This window comes from Danio rerio, chromosome 1 (genome assembly GCF_052040795.2).
Source record: "Danio rerio strain M-AB ecotype USA chromosome 1, GRCz13ab, whole genome shotgun sequence".
NCBI classification, from domain to species: Eukaryota; Metazoa; Chordata; class Actinopteri; order Cypriniformes; family Danionidae; genus Danio; species Danio rerio.
The window spans coordinates 23,595,001-23,615,776 of record NC_141021.1 but is presented as its reverse complement, the minus strand read 5'-3'; the positions used below and the strand labels follow the sequence as shown (position 1 = coordinate 23,615,776).

The window sequence follows — 20,776 nt, the reverse complement described above, 5'->3', positions numbered from 1 at the left end:
TTCAACTTTTATGCAATTATTATTCATCTTTCAAAGCTCAAAGTTCACTCTGTTTTTTTCAGATATAGTGTTTTCACAAATTGCTCATCCACAGAATATGCAAAAAGGAGACAGGAGTTGTCCTGTCCTGTAAGCAGATTTGTACCTGTCCTTTAAGCAGACAGAGCTGATATTCACCTGTCAATGACAGGGGCAAATGGCATCATTTAACTCAGGTGGGCACTAAACCATGACTGTTACAGATGGTGCAGTGGATGAGGGCACAGCTCGGTGGAGTAATTCAGAAGCTTTATGTCTTTTGAGCCTATGGGACAAAGAGGCAGTTCAGGCAAAAATGAATTCGGAAATAATAATTTGGTCCTATCCCAAGCAAGCATTTTTTTTTGTTTTTAAAAGATGTTAAATAGATGTCTAATAGACCTCTAAACATAGTTGTCTTGGCTAAAACAAGGCCAAATTTGGGCTGTCAGTGAAAATCTAATAGATCTCTAAGAATAGGCCAAAACTAGACTAGTCATCAAACTACAAAACTACACAGCTTAAGTCTAAAAAGGGTAAAAGTCTAATCTGTCTAATTGGCGACTAGTCTAGTTTTGGGCTATTCTTAGACGTCTATTCGATTTTTTACTGACAGCCCAAGTTTAGCCTTGTTTTAGTCAAACTGTCTATGTTTAGATGTCTATTAGATGTCTACTGAACACACAATTGTTTGCTAGGTTGCTGCCATTGATTATCAATCAGTTTCAAAAACTGTAGTGTAAATGTGGCCTGTCACACACAAATAACCCTGAATGGCATATAATAATAAATGTAGACGAGTATCATCCATTTCATAACCTTTTTTAGGTGTTCATGTTCAAGAAGTGTCTCTCACATACTTTGAATACTCTGATGCAACCATGTTCTCTTTTCACCATTCCAGACATACTTCTATAAGCTGTATATTTCAATGGTGGTCAACTTGTAGAGTGGGCTCATAGTTAAGTTTATCTTCATTCATTTAGCAGTCACTTTCATCCAGGAAGAGGAAGGCATCAAGAGATTCATTTGATCAGAATCCACACTTAGTGCTGCAAAGCTTCTGATTTTGATAGAAAAATACAATCTAGAGTAGATAAGGATTATTATTTTAAAATTAAGTGCTCGTGGAAAAGATGTGCTTTTAGCTGGCAAGGATTTAGCGATTCTGTATGAGATTGAACAGACAAAAATATTTTGTAATTTGGAGCCTCTTTGAAGACATAGTATCATTGCATACTTTATGTAGCGAATTATTATTATTAGCGAAGATTAATTTGAATAGGGCTTTAAAGGAATCGACTCTTTAAATCCGAACAAACAAATCTTCCAGCGATCATTCAGTTGACTTTAATTACTGCTATTGCTATCAAAACTAAAAACCCATTCATGTTTAAGCAGGGTAGCAAGATCGAAGTTTAAGACATTAGATTCATAAACATGCACAGGCACCGTTCTTTATACAAAATTAAACTTCATTGACGAATCTAACAGAAACTAACACCTTGCACGAACACATATTCAAGTGTAGAGAAGAGTAAAGAAAGAAAAATAAGAGTCTGAGAGAGTGTTATGATGGAAAAACCTCAGATTTTGTAGGACCAAACCAAGCGAACCAAAAATAATCAATTTAACCCGTCTATGGTCTCTTTAGTGTTACATTTATTTTACACCAGTTCAGTGGTAGTCTGAAAGTGTTACTTGTGTTCCTTTTGTGATGTGAAAAACTCTCTCTGTTGAGCATGTGGTTAGCGAGTCGTCAGTTCTTTGTTCTAGTGAGGCTTGGAGTGGGGTGGAATCAGTTGTTTCAAGTTCTGAAGCAGCATATGGGCTAGTTGTTTTTATAAAGATGGTTTTGTACCTACCCTCAGGAGCCGAGTTGACCAATGAGAAGTTAACTACCCTGAGGCACGTTTCATAGTCTTTGTTCCAATGCAGGGTGATTTACATAGGCATTCTGGTTGTAAACTGATGCAGAAATGTTAAAAGCTTCTTATAATGTTAATATGTTGCACACGACACGTATTAACATAAAATGTGAACAATCATTCAGTACACTAAATTAGCTTTGCAGGGACATCAAGCATGAATCATCCCTGACCTTTTTTAGCTGTGGTAGAGTTAAACATTGATAGCAGAAGTATTAAAATCCTAATATTTATATATGAGACTTGTTGCAAAAACATCTCACATTATACTGATTATACTACTAAAACATTACACATAAAGAGAATAAAAGTTTACATCAAAAGCATCAGTCTTAAACAAGTAGCTTATAGAAGTTTTCTTTGTGTTCAGTTCTGATCATTCCTTTGTGTCATGAATTCCTTGAAATCAAATTACAACTGATCATCCAGTCTTTTCTTGGGTAGGAGAGGTTGATGATGTATTTGTTAAATAAAAGCAGAATAATCATGTGTCTGATTGGCCATAAATGTTATATCATTATCAAGAATATTATAAGAACTCAGATAAACCATATGTTGTCATGTGTTCATTAGTCTTGTTAAACAAATGAATTAAGTTTAAGCTTCTATTTATCCTATGCTATAAGGATTTCCTGCAGACTGGTATTTCCTAGGTTCTTCAGGGCATATTCGGTTGTTTTTTGCGACTAGCCCTAGTATAAAAAAAAGAAAGGTGTGACATGGGCTCTCTCCAAATGGGGGTCAATCACCATCAAACCCCTAGTCTCCACCTGAACAAAATGGTCCCGTTCACAGCCAAGAGTGTAAGAGAGCCAAGGCTTTGGTCATCTGCAATTCCCTGACAAGATCTTTCTAGCCACTTGGGACCTAGTTGTATCTCGAACACCTCATGGGTTTGGAGTCCTGGGACACCCTTACCCCCACCACTGAGAATGATTTCTGAAATTCATGTTATTCTTAAACATGTCCTGCAGGAGTTATATGTAGTTCGTAGTTCATATTTTTTAACATTAGGATATATAGTTTTAATCATTTAAACAAGATTTTGAAGATTTGGCAAAACAGGAACCTTTGAAATATGCAATGAAACACAGAATTTTTTGATTGTGATGAAGGCTAAGTGTGAAATTGTTGAGACAAAGTACAGTTGTAGCTCTGGTGGGGTGATTAGGTTCTAGATCTTGCACATTTAGTAAAAACTAAACCCACATGTCTTCCACAACCCTCAGCTGATTTAAAATAAGTGACCCTGCCATAAAACAAGTCATAAGGTACATTTTTGGAAATTGGGATGACAAAAAACTGAGATATAAAATGTACATATTTACAAAAGGAAATTTGCTAAATGTCTTTATGAAAGATTATATTTACTTAATTTTCTAATGATTTTTTCCGATAAAATAATAAAAAAAATATATATATATATATTTTTTTGACCTACACAATGTATGTTTTGGAGGTTTGCGGAGGTTTTTCTTTCCGTTCGCCATGTGGTATTAAATTCCATTAAAACAGAAGTCAAAATTGCATGAAACTCTGGAGAGCCTGGTGATGCGACATTAATTTTTTTATACTGAAACTTGCCTTCAAAAAGTGCTTCCTCGGTCTTATCCATATTTCTTTGCATGCTAAACACACGTTGACTAAAAAAAGGAAGTAAAAAAAAAACCTGTGTAATGAAGTTTACAGCCCTTTGGCCGCCGGGAAGAAGGAGGCGGAGAACCGACGCAGTTTTAAAATATTTTTTAATAACTGAGACGGCAGCTTCTTATGGAGACTGCAGTCAAACATGAAAGCAAAAGTAAAACAATATGTCTGGGCCCGTTCCTCTCTCGGCTTTCTCTGCTATTGTTCCTCCTCTTATAGTCCAGAGCTCCCTCCGTGGGATTTGAGGCCGGTGCACACCACAGGTGTATCCACTTGCGCGGCGGCCTCATTCCGTTCCCACAGCTCTCGGCCACGCCTCCTCGCCACAACCTGCAACTGCGTTCATTTTTTTAACGCGTTAAATATTTCAAATTAATTGCATGCGTTAACGCACTAAGTTAAAATCTGAATTATTAGCCCTCCTGTTTTTTATCAACACATTTATAGACATAATAGTTTTAGCAACTTATTTCTAATAACTGATTTATTTTATCTTTGCCATCATGACAAGTAATAATACATTACTAGACATTTTTCAAGACACTTTAAAGGCTTAACTGGGTTAACTAGGCAGGTTAGGGTAATTAGGCCATTTATTGTATAACAAATTGTTTTAATCTGTAGACTATCTAAAATAATTGGCTTAAGGGGCTAATAATTTTGATCTTAAATGTTTTTTTTTAAAATCAAAAACTGCTTTTTTTTCTTCTAGCCGAAGAAAAAATATTATCTTTCTCCAGAAGAAAAAATATTATCAGACATACGGATATATAAATGTTTAAATTCAACACTGCATGTTTACAAAAAAAGAGAAAGAACCTATATGTGACATTGGGAACAAAGTGCATCTGTTTTGTTTTTCCTGAAACATTATGTTCCAAGTATGTGTTCCAGTACATATATGAAATATGTGCAGTGATCATATCATGATGTCAGTGCGGAGCGAGCCATTGTATCCGCAGAGAGAGGCAGTGCCTTAGGGAAAACGCTCACTAAAGCACACTGGGACATCTGAGCCACAGAGAGAGATGTGTGGGACTGAATCTTTTTTTTCCTCCTGACTGATCTGATGTGATCTGTGAGGATGAAACAAACATGATTTTCTCCCTGTTGTTTCAACTGAATTATTCGTGCATCAGTGAAGACACACATAAGTTATCGGGAACATTTGAAAGGTTGTATTTTAATGACTGCAATCTGTAAACTAGTAAAGTGGGGATAAGAAGGGTAAAAGAGATACAAATTGTTGTGCCTAACCCACATTAAATTTCTGTGGAAACCCACACCAGTATTTAGAAATTTTCCTCGATCAAAACTGACAATGCTTTAGAGGCATATAAGGAGATTACATTGACCCTCAGGGATCTGAGGTGATTTTGGGGCCCCTGAGATGTTTTGACATGCCCTGACATTTGTGCTTATTTCAGCTACTTATTGCATAGTATACACACACTTTTGTTGTTATTGTGAGTGCACACAAGAAAGTAGACACCTAACTGATTCGATTGATGTATTGCTCTTATATGCATGATCAAAACTGAAAGTGTAATTTAAGTTCTTTTCGGCGTTATCCGGGCAAGACACCTCCAAACATATATTTGTGATATTCAACCCCTGGGAGTTAATAATGCTTGTATCATTTACTCACACTTTAAGCACATAAGAATTATTTGCATACATTCAACATTCTCTCTAAAACATTTGTTTTGATTCTTATAAATAGACACTTATTTATATTAATAAATAATGAAAAAAATGCCTATTTTATAAATTAATAAAAGGGGGCAGCACGGTGACTCAGTGGTTTGAACTGTCGCCTTACAGCAAGAAGATTGCTAGTTTGAGTCCTAGCTGGGTCATTTGGCATTTCTGTGTGCTGTATGCATATTCTCCCCATGTTGGCATGAGATTCATCTGTGCTCCGGTTTCCCCCACTGTCCAAAGACATGCAGTATAGGTAAACTGAATAAGCTGAATTGGCCGTAGTGTATGTGTGTGAATGAGTGTGTATGTGTGTTTCACAGTACTGGGTTGCAGCTGGAAGGGCATAAACTGTGTAAAACAGATGCTGGATAAATTGGTGGTTCATTTCACTGTGGCGACCCTGGATTAATAAAGGAATTAATAAAGAGACTAAGTCGAAGGAAAATAAATGAGTGAATGAATGGATGGATGGATGGATGGATGGATGCATGGATGGATGGATGGATGGATGGAAAAAATATCTTCATGGAAAATGATCTAATGATTTTGCCCAAAAATAAAATTGTGGCTGTCACACTTTAACCTTAGCGTCCCACCAGTGTTGATATACAGCCATATCGCACTGCTACGAGTGTCATATTGCATTTATACAACAGTTCGACGGCACAATCGTGTATATAAATAAGATAATCAAACATGGAGAGTCTAAAAAGCCTTTTTTATTAGGAACAACTTTCTTACGCCATTCATCACATGTGCAGCTGACGTCAAAACAGCAGAACCCATTACTAATTCACCAACGTCACTTTAGGGCCAGTGTTTGAATGACTCTCTATAGTGTAATGTCTAAAGTGATGACAAAACAGCTGATTTTGTTCACACTTTATGACTATAAGGCTAACGTGATATGAAATGCCATCCATCTACAAAGATATCTTCTTACAGTGTTAAAGTCTACAGTATTTCTCTGTTGCAATCGGGATATCACAATAATTAACCCTGAAAAAAGCCACTGTCATACAATGTGGCTGTTACCACAAATATACATACAGCATACATTAATACTGCTTTTGTGATCTTGATTTTCAGAAGAGTCTATAGTCCCCATCCCCCATTTATGTGTCTAGAAATATTGGTGCCAATCTTGCAATGAACTAAAAGCAGTAATAGCTGTAGGTTCTGAAGCTGAAAGAGTATAATGATTTGTCTAAAAATATTTAAACATGTATTTTTAATGATCATTTTGTGTCTACACACAATGTTTTAGCATTCGGAAGAGATATAAGGGATACTCAACAGTTTGCCGTACTTTGAAGTATTTTAAATCCACAACGTGGAGGCAAAGAACCAGCCAACACAGAAATCTTTCTTATTTCATGGTAATTTTCGTAGATGAGTTTAAGCCATTTTTGCTTTTTGCATCTTAATATTTGACAGAATTTTCATCAATTATGCCTTTAAATCTCCATGTTAAACCTAAATTAGGTGTCTTAACAATATTCATTCATTTTCTTTTCGGCTTAGTGCCTTTATCAATAAAGGATCACCACAGCGGAATGAACAGCCAACCTATCCAGCATATGTTTGACACAGCGGATGCCCTTCCAGGTGCAGCCCATCACTGGGAAACATCCATACACTCTCATTCACACACATACATTACAGACAATTTAGCTTACCCAATTGACCTGAGATGTCTTTCGACTGTGGGGGAAACCAGAGCACCAAGTGAAAACCCACACCAACACGAAACTCCACACAGAAACGTCAACTGAACTAGCCGAGGCTTGAACCAGTGACCTTTTTGCTGTGAGGCGACATCGCTACCCACTGCGCCACCACGTCACCCATCTTAGCAATAGCAAAACCATAATATAATCATCATACCAAGGAATTAATTATTAGAAATTATCAATAAAAAATATTAAAAACACCCTAAAGACTGAACAGATGAAATAATACAGTCATACAGCTCCATCTTACGAAAAACAGTGTAAATATTATTACATTCATTCATTTTTTTCAGCTTAGTCCATTTATTAATCTGGAGCCGCCACAGTGAAATGACCTGACAACTTATCCAGCATATGTTTTACGCAGCGGACGCCCTTCCCCCTGCAACCCATCACTGGGAAACACTCATACACTCTCTTTCATACACATACACCTAGGCCAATTTAGCTTACCCAATTCACCTACGGCACATGTTTTTACTTGTGAGGGAAACCGGAGCATGCGGAGGAAACCCATGCGAACATGCGATGAACATGCAAACTCCACACAGAAATGCCAACTGAACCAGCCGAGGCTCAAACCAGCAACCTTCTTGCTGTAAGGTGATCGTTCTACCCACTGCGCTACCATGACGCCCCATTAGGAAGTACATTGTATTTCTATTTTGATGTAATTTCATACTTTTGTAGTTAAGGTCACCTAATATAAAGTCTGCAGTGGTCATTTATTATAAAGTGGGACCAAATGTTTAAACATGTCAGGTCTAATGAGAGAACATCTTTATATATACAGTATATATATATATATATATATATATATATATATATATATATATATATACACTCAAAAAAATGATATGTTGGCGTTAATTAACTTTTTTTTATCCACTGGTTCCACGTAACTGAGTTAAGTTACCTTTAAGAAAGAATATTTATTTTAGTGAACTTAAGTTAGTTACATAAAGGTAATGTAATGTTGTTTAGTTCAATCAATGTAACATTCATAATTTAGCTTTAATCAATGTAGTTATTTAAGTTCAATTATTCTAAAATTTATATTGTTATGTTTAACCAAATAAAAAAACAGTTTCCGTTTCATTGAGTTTATTCAATAGCATTTTTACAGTTTTACAAATTGTCCAGGAATAAAATGATTATCAAAATCCAAATATTGTCTTTATCTGTATCTTCACTTATTACAATAAGTTAAAATACTGTATGTACAATATACTATTAAAATAATAGTAATACAAGTATTAAGTACATTAAAATCAATAAATGATTTACAAAAATAAGCTTACAAAAACATCATAAAATACAGTTTTCAAATTACTTTTCATATATTACAAAAAACATTTAAAAATAATATTCTGCCATTAAATGAGTTACAAAAATATACTTAGAAAAATTAAGTCTTCTTTTGTAAACTGTGCTGTACACTGAAAAAGCAGATAACACTTCAGTTGCTCAAAGAAAGATTACCACTTTAAAGCAAAGTAACACGATCAGCATTACACCATAAATTAGACCAACCATCACAGAACGTAATAGCTAGACATTCATCTCTCTGGGCACCATTTCTGCACATTTGCACCAGACACTTTCTTACAACCACTTCCTATATCTAAAAAAAACAAACACAAAAAAACATTGTGCATGAAGTCTGCTTCACACAGGTGAGTGGGCTTGACAAACCACATGTAGAAGCATTCTTAATTCTTAACATTTTTTGTATAATTAGCACATTTTGGGTGTAATGCCTCTTCTTGTTGATTTGCTGAATGTCTCCTCAATTGTAAGTCACTTTAGACTAAAGAGTCTGCTAAATGTTAACGTAACCACTGTAGATTCATAAGGTGGTGTTGCACATCAAGGTTTGTGCTTCATCATGTTCAGCATCCTAAAAATGTCAAGTAAAAAATAAAACGTTTACCAACAGATCAAAGGTGAATGGAGGAATTGGTTTAAGAGGAAAATACAATATATATATATATATATATATATATAAAAAAAAAAGTAAATAGCTTACCCTGTACTGCCTCACAAGGGCTTTGAGAATGCATTCACACCTTTTTTCCACTGGTGATGTTCTAAACGACATAAAATGACAATTAGTAATTTACTAAATAATTAGTAGTTAAAATTACTAGTAATGTTTACTGTACATCATTTTAATGTGTGTCTAGGCATCTAAAGGCATAGTACCTGGATTATCCACAGTCTCCTCAACCATACATGGGACAGAGGCTGAGCTGTAAACCTGAGGGAGAAAAAAAGATGCGAGTGAACAAAGATTTGTAATAATAAAATAAAATAATATAAATATATAGCATTTAGAATAATATGTTTATAATAATAAAAATGAAAAAAAATGCAAACTACTAAACTTAAAAGTTTAAATGTGTTAGCTGACCAAACAAATAAGCTTACATTAAATATGTCATCATGCTATATGTCATCCTATTTAAGTGTCACATATGCTTGTGCCAACACCACCTTTTAATTAATATTATGTAAGTTATCAAAACTGGCATTAAAACTTGACAAACTGCTTGACACTTATTTAAAATTAGACTATTTCTTACTACCAACGTTTGCAACTCTATTTTGGGGTTAATATATACCAAGTATAACATTTCACAGGAATGCAAAAAAAAAAAACTAGAAATTTACCTGCCTTTAATGTGAAAAAAGACACAGGAAACATGACAATTTCATAACAATACTATACACAAACACAACATAGTATTACAAGGAAGTTCATTAATGATTCAAATGTTGTCACAGCCTCAGTATAAATACATACAAAGTAAAAAAATCTCACCTGTGTGTCCACATTGGGGAAAGTTTTCTGTGCACGTTCTCAATTTGTACTGTAATCTTCATCTTTTGATTCCCATATTATGGCGCCAATCTAAAAGAGCTGAGAGTGATCGTTGTGGTTTGAATCTTCTTACTTCCTGTGTTGTTTTGAAACTGCGCATGTGCAGATATTACTCCACCTATTGACCAAAATGCAGTACTGCAGAAGCAACACAACTCCCTTTCATTCATGTTAATTAAGCAAGCTGTTTAAATATGAAAACTTACTTTTTCTAATTTTTTCCAACACAACACTTTTATTTTTAGTACACAAACATAAGCAAATTGTTTAATTTAAACATAGTTATATTCTTTGGACCAACAAAAGCCAAAATTCATTTTTTTGAGTGTATATATATATATATATATATATATATATATATATATATATATATATATATATATATATATATATATATATATATATATATATATATATATATATATGCAACAATACAGTTAGCCCACAGTTCAATACATACCTCATTTTTTTTAACACAGTTTTCAGTTTGGTTCGGTTTAAATGGCTTGACACATGTTTTTTTTTTTATTATTCAAAAATAATAATGGGAAAAGTAAGAGGTTAGGGAGAAAAAAAAACAATTTATTGCAATTCGTATTTAGTTTTACTTAAATGGCAAGAAAATTACACTAGTTCCTAGTGTTTTGTATTAAAAAAAATCAATACTGAAATCTCACAGCTGCTGGTAGCCCATGTACAAATTGGGGAACACATAAAATCCTACATTTTGAAAATAAACATACATGTGAAGTTAATAAAGATAAATTGGCCATTTTAAATAAACATATTTGTACTTAAGTAAACATGAATAAAAAAATCTTAATTATCTCGGTGCCGAAAAAATGCGAGACTTTAGTCCAGGGCTATTCAATTGGCGGCCCGCGGGCCGAACCCAGCCCCCAATGCAATTTGTTCTGGCCCTCCAAATAGTGTGACCAAGACATAAAAATAAATTTAGTTCAGTCGAAAAACGGCCGCTATAGATATGAAGTGTTGTGCATCTGTTCAATTCAGTATGAACTGCAGAGGCTGCGCAGAGCGTGAGTCACCAAAAGCGAGTGGTGCAGAAAGCCAAAAACATTTAGATATGTTTTGTAGAAAATGCCTTTAGTACAATGCACTGTAATCATTAATATGGATGCTACAATTAGCTGATTTTACTATTAACTGCGCTTTAATTTGTCACAGTTAATTAATCGTAAAGGCTTCTCTAATCCACATTTCTGTTGCACGGAAAAGTTATGACAAGTTGTCTACTGTGCACTAGTTTAAAGTTCCAAGTATGTACACCGAGGCTAATACCCACGCACAGCAGATTAACTATAGAAGCTGCCGTTTCCATATCACTTATTTTCCGTTTGCAAGGTTGGTATTTCTAATGTAAGAATCACAATATGCACGAACAAGCGGAGCAACGCGCTTGCCTCTGTCCAGGCGCACGCAGTTGAAAACATCTCACATTGAGAGTTGTGCGTGCACTGAAAAAAATTATTCAGAGATGATTCCTTGGATTTACTCAAATTTTTTACGTTAAGTGATTGTAAACAATTTATTTGTGTTCAATTTAAACAAACAAATTAAGTTGAAGAATATTAAACTTAATTTATTTGTTTAAATTCAACACATGTAAATTGTTTGCAACAGCTCTGCATGCAACACTTTTTTCAGTCCTTTCAGTGCAATGTCAAGCACCCCCTATTTTTAGAGCATAGTGATTGGATATTTACTCGGGGTAAATATTTATATATATAGAGCTCTATACATCAAACAAACCACTACTCAAACCATAGGACCCTACACAGTATTATTATATTTATATTTTATTATTATTATTTATACACAGTATTAATATGTGTTTTGGTCAAAAACCCAGAGACACATTTCTGTTTACACATTGTTTCTTAATTGTTATAATTAATGTTGTTAACTGTTTATCATTTAAACATTCTTCTCTACAATTGAACAAAAAGAAGATATTTTAAAAAATGCTGGAAACTGGCAGCCATTGACTTCCACTGTATTTTTCCCCTGCCATGGATGTACTTTACCACCAACATTGTTCAAAATATATTCTTTTTTGAAAAAGAAAATAGATTAATGAACAGCTTTATAACAAAGAAAAATAACTTAGAAAGCTTTCAAATAATTTTATGGTTATTAAATCGTCTGTATGTAAATGATTGGTAAAATTGAATCTGTGTTGTGCACTTTTTACCCCTTTCTTTATGGATGGAGTATACATGGCAGGTTTATTCTATGTGCACTTTCTAATATTTTAATCTAATATTGTAAAATAGGCTTACACAATTTACACATGAATTCATTTCAGATCTGATCACAACAAGACTATACTCTGGGGTTGTGTTTCAATTAACATAGCGACATATCGTTTTAATTATGTTTGATTGTCTATCAAAGGAGGAAGCCCACGCCAACACCGGGAGATCATGCAAACATGTCTATTAAAGGTTAATTCATCTTAAAGGTTAAATGTCAGGGTCAATGGGATACTTTCTGAGGTCAGACATAGTAATACAGGAGTGCCACACGCATGTGTTTCATCACCTGCTTTTTGCTTTGTACACAAATGCAGGAGCACACATTTTAATAATGTTCTGATGATATCCAGCAAGTCTTTGACATCGACCTATCCTACCACAGTGAAATCGATAATTTCATTCAGTGATGTAATAGAAACTCTTTTTTGTTAAATAAAAAAAAGGCACACGAAATGGTCCTTGACCCAACATAGGCCTGTGATCATTAAAACTGTAAGTTGATGCAGCAAGTTACATCCTACAGATACCTGAGGCTCTTTATGGATAGTGTTTTTTGTTGGAGAACACACATTCAGAGCTTGTTCGCACAACTACCACATAGGCTTTTTGTTTTCAAGAAGGCTGAGACTGTATGGGGTGGATGGCAATATCTTGCTTGTTTTTTACTGAGCTATGTTTGAAAGTCTTATTCGCTATGGAATCACAGTCTGATTTGGAAATCTGTCTGTTCAATAACAAATAAACTGGTTCATATTCAAAAAACAGCCATGAAAAATCATAGGAATAAAAAAATGAGCCCATACAGACTCTCTATGAACAGGCATGAGAAGAGCAATAAATAGTAGGGCTGATTCCAAACATCCTATTTTCAGTGAATATCAGCCATTACCATCAGGAAAAAGAATGCAAGTGTGTAAAACCAATACATTGAAGCTTTCGTTCGTTCCTACTGTACCTCGGTAAAACTGTTGAACTCTTCTAAGAACACTGCAGCTGTAGTACATTAGCACCTGACTTTTTTTTTGCCTTTTTGCCCAAGACAAATTTCCCCTTGAAGACAAATATATTTTATCCTATCCTTTTGTTTGTGCATATCGAAATATTATGCATGTAAAAAAAAACTATATTTTCAAGAAGAATATACTGGCTTACAATCTTTAAGTCAAAATAATCTGTGTTGTTGCCATAGAGAAACTGAAAATGTTACAGAGGATACATTTAGGTTTGCACATGCCATCATTGTTACTGGCAATTTTTGACATTCAGGGGTAATAAATGTGGTTATAACAAAAGTAAGCAATTTTAAGCATTAATATAAGCATTTTTAAAGTTGTTCAATAGTGTCTTTTAAATGAATTTTAAATCATCTAACAATTAGCTTAAATTATTAACACAGCAAGCCCATCAGTGAATGTAGTGCCTTGTTGCCATTTCCATTTAAATGAACAATGTTTTCTATTGTGTACAAAAAGGTTGTTTGCTGCTTAATAAATTTTAAAAATCTATATTACTCTAAATCCACTATGGCATCACATGTATAATACAGCAGAGAGGCAGCTTTAGACTAGAGAAAATATAGCTGAGGGCCATTTACACCTCTGGATAGGGATCAGGTGGAGTTCATGCACAAAGGAGTAAGATGTCAACATGCATTACTCATACTAAAAAGTATTTTACCTCATTTAACAATAAATATCGTGGGTTTTGCAGATTATTTAAGCACATGATGTTATATTTAACTTAATAATTTTGCTTTGTGTTGTTGACAGAGCTCAGCTGTTTTGCTGTGTTCTGGAGGTTGCTGTCTGTGTGTTTGATGTTCTTGTCTATAGCAATCAAGCCTTTAAAAGAAGGTGAATCTGATGTATGTTTTGTGTTTTCAGGGATGGACAGATGTCTATCTGAGCTGGAACCCGGATAACTATCCTGGTGTCCAGACCCTCCGGTTCCCATCCAATCAGATTTGGACACCAGATATTCTGCTGTACAACAGGTAACAAAGACAGAATGGCATGCACTTTTTCTATATCACAAAGAAATACGATATATTACAATACAGTATACAGTATAAAAATTCCATACTCTACCGATCAAAAGTTTAGGGTCAGTTTTTTTTTTTTTTTTTTTTTTAAAGAAAATTATTAAGGTGGCGTTTATTAAATGTAGAAAAAAAGTTAAATTGTTAAATATTTATTAGATAATAATAATAACTGCTCTCCTGTTGTATGTAGTTTTAAATGAAATTATTACTCCAGTGATTATTGCTTTTATTACTAATAGCATTAACAACAACAATAATAATAATAATAATAATAATAATAATAATAATAATAATTATTATTATTATTATTATTATTATTATTATTATTAATTATTATTAATAATAATAATAATAATAATAATAATAATAATGATTTCTAAATGATCATGTGACTCTGAAGACTGGAGTAATAAAAGTGAAAATTCATCATTGAGATCACTGGAATAAATAATTAAATTAAATTATAAACTACAGTTATTTTATATTGGAATAACATTTCACAGTTTGTACTGTATTTTGGATTAAATAAATATAACCTTGTTGAGCAGGATAAGCTTTTTTTAAAACCATTTAAAAATCCTGCTGACCCCAAACTATTGACCGGTTGTGTATATACAGTATGTGTTGACATTGTGTGTTGACATGCTATAATATATTATAATATTATATAATATAATAATAAAAATATATACACAACAATATAATATTAATGCAGTCTTTTTGGCCAAAAATGCATTGTATGAGTCAACATTATTGATTTTTCTTTTTTTAGTTTTAGGTTTTTTTTTTTTTTTAATTTTAATGATTTTGCAGAAGACCATTAGAATATTAAGTAAGTTTTTTGTACATTTTCCACTGTAAATATATTAAAAGAAATTTAGCTTAATTATATGCAATAGCATTTTTTTTACTTTTTTTGTTATTCGTTTTTTTTGAAACATCAGATCCCAGATATTTAAACAGTTGAATCTGAGCCAAATATTGCCCAATACTAACATACCATACAATAATGAAAAATGGAAAACTTATAATGCATAAATCTCAATTTAAAAAAAAAAGACATTTCTTTTTTGTTGTCCAGGAACACACATTTGAACTAAAACAAATATGTTTTTTTTTTATAAAAATATTTTATGAGTTTTAACGTGTACATATACTCTCAGAAAAGGGTTGGTGCACTTTTGTGCTTTATCAAAATATATGGACCCTCAAAAAAATAGTTCAGCCAAAGATGAAAATTCTGTAATTTAGACTTGTTTCAAACACTTTTTTTTTCTTTTTTCTTTTTCTATTGAACAGAAAATATGATGTTTTGAAAAAAAAATCAATGGTTACAGGTTTTAAGTGGAGGATGAGTAAATTAAAAAGGTTTAAACATGGTTTAAGGTACAAACATGTGCAATAGAATAAATTATGAAATCATTTTTATTTTGAACCGAACTATTTTTATATTGTGTTAAACTTTGGGTGGGCTTTAAAAACAAGCCTTGTGTCAACACACTACATTTGAGTCACCATCTGTTTCGTCTGAATGGAAGTTGGAACTGATCTTTGATGCAGTATTATAACATCATTTTTCAATTTAGTTGCTCTCACCTCTTACACCGAAATAAAACCATTGGCAGTGAAACCTTTTTACGTAAACACATTACGAATATGGGACAGCAGAGGTAATTATTTAATTTTACATTCCTTCATAACTCACAGAATACTACAAATCTACCTGCCAACAAAACAGCAAGACCAATAAACATTTACACTCAGAAAGGCTAGCTCATAATAATGAATTATGAATTTAATTAAATCATGTTATTATTTAAATTCTAAAGTACTGAAAGGAAAAAAGTAACTAAAGGGCTTTAAAAATAAAAGCTCTTGGAAACAATATTTTTAAAACATGTCTAATAAGAGACATAATCTTCCTTTATCGCATGCAAATAAAAAAAGAGAACTGTTTGAGTGTTAACAGCTTAGCTTTCATCAGATCTATGTGTCCTCTCAGCTGAAACATTTCCACAACAGCTGACATTTGCTTTTGTAAACTCTTTTTGTTTAGTGCCAGTTTCAATATGTCTTGCCATCAGAATGGTGAAGATCTGAGCAGGCAGATTACAGGTTTTTAAATTAGTGCCCCCTAATTTAGTAATTGACGCACTGTAAAAAAAAAGATTAGTTGACTTTATTTAAAAAGTGAGTAAACCAGTTGTTTTTAAATTGCTTTGATATACTTAAAAAGAAATTATGTTCATGGATCAGCTTAAAGGGGCTCTATTTTAATGATCTAAGCAAATGGTTTAAGGTGCACGCATGTCTCAATCCACTTTTGTTATTTTAAAGTCAAGAAAATGGTCGGCGCACCCGGCGCATGGTCTAAAAATCCTTCACGCCATGGCACAGTCACTATTTACATGCGGGACTTTATAAGCAGAAATCTGAATGCTTCACTGGCAAAGAAACAGATCATGCTCAAGGTTACAGCATATGAGCTGACCATTAAGGGAATGAGGCAGATTCCACCAAAGTCTCCTAAGTTTTTTCCTCGATGTAGACAATAAAAATCTTTTACATTTTAATATCTCATATTTAACTCTCTCAAGCACACAACCAAGGTGATCAGCCTTGGCCAGTTTCTAAAGCATACAATCACACTGCGGTGTGATTAAAACATAATAACCAACATAGGTTCGCTCTGAAAAAGTAGTCCTCTATACATTTTTGAAGATTGCGAATTATGCAGCCAAACATACGCATGGCTGCATTTCGTCTTTAAAACAATGCTGCAGGACAGTATGACCGCTTACCTCCAAATGGACAGCTTTCCCACTGTTACCAGATTGTCCACAATAATAAGGCGTGAGTCCAGCAGAGAATGTTTTCAGAAGAAATAACAGGATGAGAATGTGGTAAAATCTGAAAACATGGTAAAAATCAGGTGAGGGCTTTTCTTTTTCTGGATTGTTTTTTAAAACTGTCGGTTGGGTCTAGGGAAGTGGGTGGGCGAGTCAATTGGTGCTTTTGAAAACATTATTGGTTGGGTTTAAGGTCAGGGTCAGTCAGTCAGTCAGTCGACAGTAGCCTCTGGGGATTTACGCGAGAACAGCAGGCAGTTTGAAAAATTTGAGATCTGAAAAAGCATACACAGCAGACTCTGGTGGATTCGCAAAACAAACAAAAAAACAAAAAAAAAAAAAAAAAAGTGTAGCTCTTGGGACATATTTGGCGCTCTCCAGAAATGTATATAGCTGTAAGTTTTTTTAGAATGAGCCTGGGTTGATAATAATGCACGCCATTAACTGCTCAAATTCAAATCTGGCAGCTCAAAAGGGGTTGAGGGACATGCTTCTGGTCATAAAACAAGAAGTATTTTTCAAACAAATACAATTTCATTTAAGTTTTAGACATTCAAAAAAACATAACTACTAGCAAAACATAACACTGATGGTTTGTAAAATACATGCGGATGTCTGTGGAAATGGCAGAAATATTAACTTTTAAATATAACTGGCTACAAATGGCTTTTTTCATGTAAAATACACACTGTTTAATTTTCCATAACATTTATTCCACTCCTTTCCCAGTTTAATAGCCACTTACTTTACTAAGTTTATAATGAGTTTACTTACTTTTTAAAAGCAAAGTAAAATCATCATTCACATTTTGGAAGTTGTAAATTCTACAGGGAGACCAGTGATCCTAATTAAACTTGACATAATCTGACAAATATGTCTATTTTTTTTTTTTTTTTTGATTGATAAGTTACACTGTTTCTCCTCTTAAACAGCAGGTTAGTTGCAGTCCTTGATTATGATTAGTTGAACCTTATTTGAACCTACAAAGGCAAATGAAACAGTTTATCAGCCTAGCTTTATTTAATTAAACCTTCCTACATATATGAAATAACCTTTTTAAATAAGCAATAAATCCCTTAAAACCATGGTTTACAGTGAATTTATAACAGATGCTTTAATTTATTTCTAATCTTGCCTAACTATGCCTCTTAGCTGTTATAAATTCACTGTATCAAATAGAAGCACACAGTAATACACAACACAGAGCAGATAACAATTACTCTATTTCCATGTAACTACTTTACTTTTACTTTACTTCCATTTATTGTCGTCAGTTAGTGTGATTTAACAATTGTCATTTTTTCTTTGTTTTCACAGCACATTATAACAAGAACAACACAATACAAATACACTTTTCATAACAATCCTAATAAAATGTAAGATGAAAAATACAAGGTAGTTGATTAAAAAAATTATATATTTATTGAACTGGACAAAGTTAATAGCAAACCTATACAGCTTCAAATGAATAGCACAAGAAAAGAGGAAGAGAAGAGAAGAAATCAGACAGAGAAGTTAGTGAGGCGAGAAAGGATTACACACATCATTAGTTGCTTTTACCCATAGATCATCAACTCCTGATGATAACAGTGTCGCTTTTCTGAAAAGAAATGACAGAGAAGATCTAAAAGGAGAAATACAAAAGTAAGAGAGTTAGAAAGAGACTATGTGACTGAAATAATAAAGAAAACTCTAGGCCGTTTTGATTGATTCTGCTTGATTTATAGACAAAACCCTTTATTTGATGGAAAACATGGCTATTACAATTAGAGAACAGCAATTATTGTAGTGGGGTGAGGCAGTGGCGCTGTAGGTAATGCTTTCGCCTTACAGCAAAAAGGTCACTGGTTTGAACCTTGGCTCAGTTGGTGTTTCTATGTGGAGTTTGCATGTTTTCCCTGCCTTCGCGTGGGTTTCCTCCGGGTGCTCTGGTTTCCCCCACTGTCCAAAGACATGCGGTACAGGTGAATTGGGTAGGCTAAAATTGTCAGTAGTGTATGAGTGTGAGTGTGAATGTGTGTGTGGATGTTTCCCAGAGATGGGTTGCGGCTGGAAGGGCATCCGCTGCGTAAAAACTTGCTGAATAAGTTGGCGGTTCATTCCGCTGTGGCGACTCCGGATTAATAACGGGACTAAGCTGACAAGAAATTGAATGAATGAATTACTGAAGTTCGAAGAAGATTGTATAGTCTATAAAACAGCTTGTATAGTATATAAAGACATTAGTAGTAGTAGTCTCTCATAGTACATCTCAAGTCTCTCACAGAAATCCTATCACTTGTTTACTGTTAGTAGCTATGTTTCCATCCAAAGATGCAAATTAAATGCATCCACAAAACAGGAATATTGCATAAAAGACGTGCAATTAAAGCAGCGTTTCCATCCAATGAGTCAAAGAGAACAATATCATCACTTCCTGATTAACTGGCACCAAATATCAACAGTTAAAACAGAATTTGCTGCGGTAGGAGAAGCTGCATGAATCTTTTTTTTTATTTAATAAATTACTTGTGCTCTGAAGACAGTATGCTGACATGCAACGAATTGTGGTAGCATTCGAAGGTCTGAGACGAGGAGCACAGACATTTTTGATTCTCCTGATTACACACACACAGCTGGAAGCTCATGATGATTAATACCTCATTCACACACTCTGTTTGCTGAGTCTTGTTTTTCCTTGTGATGCATTACAAAGCATTTTTCCTGGTTTGTGGGCTGTGGGAGAAACCGTAGCACCCGGAGAAAACCCACGTGAACTCAAACTCCACACAGAAACATCAACTGATCCCGCCAGGACTTGACCTTCTTACTGACAGGTTATAGTGCTAACCACTGAGCCATCGTGTCACCCACACAAACATTTCTATTTAGTTTTTTTTTAAACCCTATGCCTACAGAACCCAATACAATTCACCAAATGCTGCTACATTGTAATGTATACTGCATTAAATTTTATTTATTATAAATTTATTAAAAATTATAATATTGCATTTAGATTTTTTTGTTCTTTTAGATAAAATTGTCTGCCAACAGAAATGGAAATACATTTTAAAAGAAATAAGCTCTTTGTATCTTGCTGATAGTTCAAGTAGAGGAAATATCACAAGGAAGATGTTCATTTTTGTGTCTTTTTCTGTTCTGATCTGATTCATACATCATGTTCTCACTCATAGTATAAGGTATTGTCATATTTTCTTTAGTTATATTTACAACCCAAACACATTTTTCTCAAGAAACATAAATTATTCAAAGCACTGGGCATCGCCAACTACCTCATCACACATCAAAAGCCATTGTTTACACTGCAGTGGTGGCACAGAAAACACATCTGAATAAAAAAGTGCATGTAACGTACAAAGACTTTTTAATGTGCTGACGTTCACACATTAGTCTGATATAGAATGTGTGCGACATAGGCTACAGCATACAACATACATAACGTATTAATGCATTGTGTGTAGCAGTGTAAACCCTCTCACTTCACACTGAACGGCCCTCATCAGTGATGTAAAACATGCATGCCGTGAGTTTGTGTGCAGAGAGAGGACAGATGCAGTGTTATGTATTATTTAAACAGAGCTCGGAGGTCAACTTCACTTTTCTACCAACAGCCTCTCTTTATGTAATGGACTGCACTGATTACAAGACTTCATTCTTTTGTTCTTTTTAAGCAGCTCGGTAGTTGTTGGTATT

General features: G+C 33.9%; 1 protein-coding gene and 1 long non-coding RNA gene across 3 annotated transcripts in view; one reads left to right on the top strand and one right to left on the bottom strand.

Moving 5' to 3' along the window:
- Window positions 1-20,776, top strand: part of chrna8 (cholinergic receptor, nicotinic, alpha 8) — a 130,269-nt gene that overhangs the window by 76,269 nt on the left and 33,224 nt on the right. Inside the window, exon 4 of the mRNA XM_087237126.1 lies at window positions 14,077-14,186. Coding sequence (XP_087093252.1) covers window positions 14,077-14,186 — 110 coding nt within the window. The remainder of the gene's footprint in view (window positions 1-14,076; window positions 14,187-20,776) is intronic.
- On the bottom strand, window positions 8,118-9,994 carry LOC147846813 (uncharacterized). Of its 2 annotated transcripts, XR_015476571.1 has the most exons (4): window positions 9,855-9,994; window positions 9,236-9,290; window positions 9,060-9,120; window positions 8,118-8,930 (listed from the first exon to the last, which is right to left on the bottom strand). It is a non-coding gene; the product is annotated as an uncharacterized LOC147846813 (long non-coding RNA). The 2 variants fall into 2 exon arrangements; XR_015941913.1 differs by lacking the exon at window positions 9,855-9,994 and having other exon boundaries at window positions 8,796-8,930; window positions 9,236-9,307.